General features: G+C 35.8%; 1 protein-coding gene across 5 annotated transcripts in view; it reads right to left on the bottom strand.

Annotated features, from left to right (window-relative positions):
- LOC107661832 (hepatocyte growth factor-regulated tyrosine kinase substrate-like) overlaps positions 1–8,216 on the bottom strand; it is a 23,699-nt gene that overhangs the window by 13,808 nt on the left and 1,675 nt on the right. For all 5 annotated transcript variants that reach the window (XM_016451605.1, XM_016451604.1, XM_016451603.1 and 2 more), the window contains exons 2-8: positions 7,324–7,408; positions 7,146–7,221; positions 4,388–4,480; positions 3,883–4,006; positions 3,590–3,642; positions 3,435–3,503; positions 3,210–3,334 (exon numbers count right to left, since the gene is read on the bottom strand). In XM_016451605.1, the coding sequence (XP_016307091.1) occupies positions 3,210–3,334; positions 3,435–3,503; positions 3,590–3,642; positions 3,883–4,006; positions 4,388–4,480; positions 7,146–7,221; positions 7,324–7,408 (625 nt within the window). The remainder of the gene's footprint in view (positions 1–3,209; positions 3,335–3,434; positions 3,504–3,589; positions 3,643–3,882; positions 4,007–4,387; positions 4,481–7,145; positions 7,222–7,323; positions 7,409–8,216) is intronic.

Below are 8,216 nucleotides of genomic sequence, written 5' to 3' on the forward strand. Positions count from 1 at the left end.
TGCATTCTTTATAGCAACTTGTTTACCATATTCTTCATTCTTTCAAGCAAACATATTTATTTCTATAAATAAATTTTGATTAATGTTTAGGGCTACTAAAGTGTTTCAGTCAAGAGCAGTGAGTGATTTTCTGTCTTTCTTTTGTTGCTTGATTAACATCAATGACTCAGACAATAGCAACTAAATTAGGCTGTTATCCCTTTAAAACCGAATGCACAGCTGCAATGAATGCAATGTATGGATACACTTTCTCCCTACTGTTTACGTTCACTTAAGACGTAATCAACTGTGTTTACGTGAATACTCATCAAAATGGACAATTCAACATCATTTTTGTGTGTAATTCTCCATCCATGTGAGTGCGACGCGAGAGTACTTGTGTGCTGTGAGACGCGCTTTCCGTGTGTGTATGCTTCAGTGTCTGCGCTCTGCTCTCCGGACCAAAATGAGTTCTCTCTTGCGTCGTCAGATTTATCCATGTCTGCTTTTCTCTTACTCCCACACATTGACATTTTTGAACGTTTTATGAGACGTTCAAGTGTATTTTATCTTATGTCCCGATGATTATGCTTAATCTCCTAACTATGCAGCAGATTCGTTCTGAATGAATCTCTTCCCAAATCGGCCCTCCCCAACATTTTCGTCTCGTTTTTATTCGTTGACGAAAATGTAAATCAATTTTCATCATAGTTTTTGTCATTCAAAAAGAGTTTTAGTTCGTTATCGTCGGTGAAAAAATGTCATTGACGAAAATTATGACGAAAATTATTCGTCGACCTAATTAACGTCTTTTAATAGCTGTCATTGCGTTAGTGCACTGAGCCGCGTAATGCATTTTCTTTAACAGATTTCTGAGGGAAACAGCGTGAAACCTTGCGTGTTCGTTCTTATTCTACATCTGCTTAACTGTCGATATACAGTGGTGTGAAAAAGTGTTGGCCCCCTTCCTGATTTCTTATTTTTTTGCATGTTTGTCACACTTTAATGTTTCAGATCATCAAACAAAAGGAAGGGGGCCAACACTTTTTCACACCACTGTAGTTCGCATCATCAATAAAGCGTTTTCTGAGGTCTTATAATCACTGTATTAGTTCACCGAGGCGCGTTATGCGTCGTTAGGGAATCCCGGAGTGTGACGTATGAGGCAGAACCCCAGTTATTACAGCACAGCGTCACACAAGCCATGATACAAAGTTCCGGAAACTAAGCAACCGAAAGCAATATATGTCTTCCTCAGATGTAATGTTAGTTCTGTACATCAGCGTCGGGTAAAATAGCATTATAATCTCCTTTGCGGTAGAGAAAGCTGCTTACATGTAGGCTAGTCTACACGGGGAAATGAGTAACAGCGAAGATGTTGAATTAAAAGTAAACACAATCAGCTTTTCCGCACATTGATACTGGTCCTGATAATCAAACCTTCTACTTAGCGCTTGCTCCATTTCTGCAAAACCATTTTTGTGAATGAATGACTTAATCCACCTGTTTGTTGCTTTGGTCTTCATCAACAGCCGCTTGCGCCACCTGCTGGTGAGTGACTGACAGCAGCTGGAGATCATGCATCGGTGCTCTACTGCTATTCCTGCAGCTCCCGGATGTGCAATGCCGAATTTTCTGCTGAATTTTAACCACTGAATTTGTGGAAGCGAATTTGGAAAGTGAAATAAAATGGACCGAAATTTGCCGTGTATCGTGTATAATATAGATAAATATAGATTGAATATTTTGGAAGTGAATTCTGGAAGGTGAATATGAATTATTGAATTTTTAATTATGAAAATGTGTGTGAAATATTTTGAATTGAAATATTCACAGCTTAAATAAACAACTATGTTCAATTTCAGGACCTAAAAATGCAAGCCCTGGAAATACAAGGCATTGAAATGCAAGCACTGTTAATACAATGCATAATATTTTTAGTTAGTGCTATTCAACGTGCTTTTTTGTTTCAAAGACATATGGCATTATTTTTCTTCCATATCTCTTTTTGTATAACTTTTTTTCTGATTTTTGCGTCATAAAATGACAGAATTTGTGGTTGCTTTTCTCAAAATTTGCAGCAATGTTTGATCTTTTTGTTGTTGTTTTGCAGTGAAAATATACCACAGACATACCACATATATATATATATATATTTATATACACCACATTCTTCCTTTTCTGACTTCAAGATGACATGTGCAAACTATTTTCATTTCTATTTAATTTTGTCTAATGTAAAATATATATATATATCATTTCTGACTATGGTTTAATTATTTCAGTCTTTACAGGATTAATAAGTTAATTTCATCAGACGACGTGTCTAGGCCCAAAATCTGTGGGAAATAATATAGAAAAACTGCAAGCTCCTCTGAATATTGAAGATTTTGCGTAAAATTTTGCGATTGCAGAGTTGCAAAATTATGAAGGGACTGATTAAAGGGTTAGTTCACCCAAAAATGAAAATTAGCCTGTTATTTACTCACCCTCAAGCCATCCTAAGTGTATATGACTTTCTTATTTCAGACGAATCCAATCTGAGTTATATTAAAAATCCGCCGGAACGGCTTCCGCATACGACAGATAACAGAAGTGAGAGAAAAGTGTTTATTACGTCTGAAATATGGATATTTTTCTTACAAAAACACATGGATCCGCTACAGGAGGCCTTTATTCACCCCCCGGATCCGTGTGAGGCACGTTTTATTATGGATGCGCGCACTTTATTTTACATGTTTTGGACTGTTGAACAGAAACACCCACCCACTGCAATGATAACGCGTAGAAGTACCAGGACAATTTTTAATATAACTCCGATTGGATTCGTCTGAAAGAAGAAAGTCATATACACCTAGGATGCCTCGAGGGTGAGTAAAACACAAGCTAATTTTCATTTTTGGGTGAACTAACCCTTTAAGTTGATTGAAAAAATATAGCAAAACAGTAATATTGTCAAATGTGAAATAGTATTACAATTTAAAATTATTATTTTATTGTAATGTATTTTTTTAAATGTAATATATTTCTGTTCCAGCTGTATGGAGATTCTTTAAAACAACAGAACCTCCTTTTGTGGTACACAGAAGAAAGTCAGATGGGTTTGGGTGAATAAATAATGAGAGAGATTTTATTTTTGTATGAACTATTCCGTTGTAATGTGAATACCCTTCTCAAAGAACAAAAAAGCAGCACAATGGTAGGCATTTTTCTTTTTCACATATACTCACTTGTTGAGAAGCTCGAAGCAGGGCTCACACACACGCACCTCCTTCTCAATGCCAAATTTGGGAATGGTAGAGTACTTAGAAGAGCACTTCCCACAGAAAATCTGCCCACATGCCCTGCAGTGGTGCTGAATGAAGAGCCACCAGCAGTTATGCATCATAAAAATTGCCTTGTATATGGTACTTCATAAACATGATATAGATAGATTATAAAAGAGCAGTATATACCTTTCGGGTCATAACACTAAACTGAACCCTACATCTGTGACACTCCTCTGCATCCACCCAATCAGGAGCCTGGAAGAGAAACACGACAAACCCATGACAAACCAAACATCTCAGTGTGCAAAAACGTACTTGATTTACTCAACCGTTATTCTCACCCTTTCTGCTGCAAACATGGCATCACTCTCCTTGAATTCTGGGAAGACATGACCTGAGCGAGTAGAAGAGATTGTTTTTCTTTTAAAAGTTTCACAGATTGACATCTTATTTTTACTGACATTTGAAAATGAAGTATTTTTGCGATTAAATTGTACATTGTGCATTGGAAAGTATTTGTATATATAACTTGCAGCAGTGCATAATGTATACCATTCTGGTTCTGCAAATCACTGTATGTGTAAACACCCTTTAGAAATGTATTTCATGTTTACGAATCTGTGTAAAGCCTTACCTTCCACCTTCATGATCTGATAGGTGTCCTGGATGACTTTGTACTTGGGCTCGTTGCGGAAGGCGTGGGACCAGGCCTGGATCAGATAAAGGATCTTGTTCTTCACGTTCGGTTCGGGTTGTTTCTAAACACAAAAGAGTCACATTCTTTCAGTGATGACTTAAAAAACAATATCGAAGCTGTGAAGTCAGAACTCAGGAGTTGCCTAACCGGTTAGTAAACAAAAAAATGAGAGAGAGAGAACAGAAAAGTATCTAGTCTCTCTTTAACTACCTCAAAACCTTCTAAGAGATTTTTAAATGTTAGAAAGCAAAAGAACTCCAAGAACAGTGTGTTGTTTCTGAACTTCCCTCAGCCAAATAAACATGTGACGATGACACAATCAGGAAGTACAGTGCAGCTGAGTCACTGGGTCTGACCCACTTGGAAAGATCATAAAGGCAGGGCCAAAGACAACCCTTAAAGCAACAGTCACAGATTATAGGTTGAGTTCAGCAGGAGTCACCTTGAACAGCTCCTTTAGCTCTTCCATTGTCTGCTTACTGGCCACTTCATCATGAACCGTCTGGCCACAGTTCTTCACCACTGACTCCAGGACCTGATGACAAGCAAATGCTAACTTGCACACATGACCTTGACTGATTGAGGCATAATACAAACACTTACATTATACTATACAAAAACGTTGTATAAACTCAACATGAAGTAATTAGGTATACGAGTTAAGGCCTGTTCATACCAAGGACTAGGGGTGGGCGATATGAACAAAATCGTTTATCACGATATGACTGATTTTATATCACGGTAACGATATATATATATCACGATATATTTATGATATCAAAATCTTTGATACCATAGAATTTTCATAATCCTTGTCACCAATGTCAATATCAAACTAATACAAGCCTAAAAAGAGACAAAAAAAAAACCTCAAGCTCACTAAAGATAAATAAACAGTCAGTGATGAAATAAGGATATGAAACTAATTGTAAGCAATAAGACAAAAAACTACAATAAATAAGAAACTCTACATACATTGTGTAAATGATATAGTCTTCACTATGTTAATTATATCTATCTATTTATTAGGGTTGGGTATCGATTGGGTTTTTTACGATACGGTGCCAAATCGATACTTTTAAAACGGTACCGGTGCCTGAACCGATACTTTAAAAAATGAGCCACACAAAAAAAAAAAAAAACGATGGATAACATTAAAGAACATTACAAATATTTAAAACAAATATACATAGCATTCACGTGCTCCTAGGATGCTCTCATTTCCCGAGTTGTGCTTCCCTTACTCTAAGGCTAATAAATATATTCACGTTCTGGGTCATTATTTAATACAAAACAATATTTAATACAAAACCACACATAATGTTTCTCCTGTATCTCTGTCAATCACTCTGATATTTAGTTAAAATTAGTGAATTGACTGAGTGCTGTCTGTCACTGTATTTAATCAGTTCTATGAATGACTGTGTGGTAGGCCTATGCCACATGCACTGTAATTTGTTATATATTAAATATAACATTTTCAAATGAAAATAGCAACATGATAGTTTTATAAAGTATGCGTTCATATGTGTTGAGGGCTACATTTTCTCTGGAGGAAACAGCTGTGGTGTGATGAGGGGTAAACGCAGCGGAAATCGTGACCTTTTGTAAACTGTATTTATGACAAAGAACTGCACAGATACACATATTATAACAATCTATCGATAAACACACACCTTGTGTCCTCTGTTTCTGTTTGAGTCCACTCGCGCTGCGCCGCCGCAGTCTGCGGATTGAAGAGCGTGCTCAAAGACGGGGAGGAGACGAAGTCTGGCGCCGTTTTCATATGAAATTTAAAGGGGACTGCCTCTGAGGTGATCACGAATTTGTGTAGTTTACAGAGCTAATCGCTATAGCCCCGCTAAAAATGGCCTAGCGACGCCCATGCTTCTTACGTCCATTTAGGAGAACCAGGACAAATATTTCAATCGATCGCTCGGCCATTTAAGTGGCACCGAAATGAGGCACCGAAATCTGCGTTCTGATTCGGTTCTAGTACATACCGGTTACATAGGTACCCAACCCTACTATCTATAGATAGATAGATAGATAGATATAATTAACACGTGTATTATGTATAGATTCTAAACATATATATAAATATATAAAACATTTTTTTTTTTAATTTCTTCTTATTAAAGTTACAAAAGTGATTTAATCAAGAGCAGTGAGAGATTTTCTCTCACTGTTGTTTGATTAATATGAATGGCAGACAGGACAAATATTGGACAGCTTCCCCTTTAAGACCGAAGTCCGGATCCAATATATTGTTACATATGCTTTTTCTTTTTCAGCTGTTTACTCTCTCTTAAGACCTAAATCACTGTGTTTATGAGGATACTTGCAAAGACGGGGATTATAACGCATATAAGTGTGTTTAAGTAATCGTTCAAAGCTAATAAAGCCGCAAAAAAAATGTGCGCTCCTCTCACACAGAAACAGAGACGGCGTACGCATGTAGCTCTGTTGTTTGTGTTTCATTGGCTTAAAATTGGTTGTTTTTAAAACTGCAGTGCTTAAAAACGCGTGTCCATGCTACAGATGTAGTCCCTCGTTTAGGAACGAACTCCTCGTTTTGTCCTGGCTGGTGGTTCTCCACTGGTTCTCGGTCTCCCCTTCACGCCCCGTGGTGGCGTGTAAAGATCGCAGTCATCCAAATGATGAAAACGTATTACTGTAAACAATGTATTTTGCGACACCACGAAATAAACAATAGAGCATAATATGAAACTATAGACTTTTTATTTCGTCTATCCGATATATATCATCATATCGCACAGCCCTACCAAGGGCGAAAACTATAATGATTATATAAGAATAGGGAAGTCCACACCACAACTATAACAATAACAACACAGAGGAACGATACCACTTGAATCACTTTAAGAACAAACTTTTCCAACTTTAAAGAACAAGTCACAGACAACAAAAGTGCGGTTTACTTTGTTTTTTACTCATACATAGTATGTACTGTTATTTACAGTACTATTTAATTATTTAATCATTATTATATTTTATTATTTATTTAAATATATTTTGCATTATTTATTAATTGTAATCTTTTTTGTTTATTTTTTATCATTTATGTCATTATTATTTTAATAATAAAATAATCTTAATCTTATTTTTTACTTTCTGTTGTTGTTGCTTGAAAACACCTGGTCTACAGTGCTCTATATATGTGGTTGAACTACACTTACCTCAAGAGCATAGAGCGCGACATGTGGATTTTTGTCATTGAGTTTTTTCTTGACGGCACCAATTGCATATTTTGCCCTGGTGGCGGGAAATAACAAAACAGTATATAAGGAAGTCAAGGCCATTTTTATCACAACACATGACTGACATGCAGTCAAATTAGAAAATGTTTTATCTTACTGCGTATCGCCTTGCCGAATGAGGTCACATATCTGCAGAATGGACTCCCAGTCTGTCTCCAGCAGCAGCTGACTGGTAGCCTTTTCTGTGAAGGATTGGAAGAGCACATTTTCTATCATCAAGTGTTATCAGAATCAGTTTGCTAAAGGTCTTTTTCCTGAAAACATTCGAAAATTAAGTGGAAAAAAAAACATGTTCAGGTTTGACAGTATAGTAAAATCTTTTCACTGGTACTAATGTTTGATTTAGGTTTGATGGACTGGGTGAAATAGATAAAAAATTAAGTAGGCCTAAATAAAACAAAATACATTGTGCATTTGACAATTCATATCTTAATATTTATGTTTTACTTCAAAAAGTAACATGGTGTAAAAAAAAAAAATCAATCAAATAATCAGGACATGTTTTCCACTAAATGAACACAAGGAAGAATCATATTTAATTATCGTCATTTACAGGGACCAATATAATACAGAGCAATAAATAAACAACATGCACCAACCTATATTACAATACACATTACCCAATATCCATAAAAACTTTACAAAATGTGGAAAAATCTTATTAATTAATTAATTCTGATGTCCAATAACTCACGTTAAAATTATCACAATATTCTCAATGTTACATAATTTAAAATAAACTATAGTAATGAATAAATGATGAATATTTTATTACATATTGTCCAGTAAACCACAAAATAAATCAAGAATAGAAATTTCAACCCATATATATATTAGACTTGTGCCGGTATTCGGTAATGCGATATATCACGGTAGTGAATATGCACGATATTGTTATCGTGGGCACTTCTAAATACGTGAATAATTATATATTACAAATTATTCCGAATTTTGAATGCATTTTAAGAATACTTTTCCCATCAACTGGTC

The sequence above is a fragment of the Sinocyclocheilus anshuiensis genome, unplaced genomic scaffold, assembly GCF_001515605.1.
Source record: "Sinocyclocheilus anshuiensis isolate Anshui unplaced genomic scaffold, SAMN03320099.WGS_v1.1 scaffold47, whole genome shotgun sequence".
NCBI lineage: Eukaryota > Metazoa > Chordata > Actinopteri > Cypriniformes > Cyprinidae > Sinocyclocheilus > Sinocyclocheilus anshuiensis.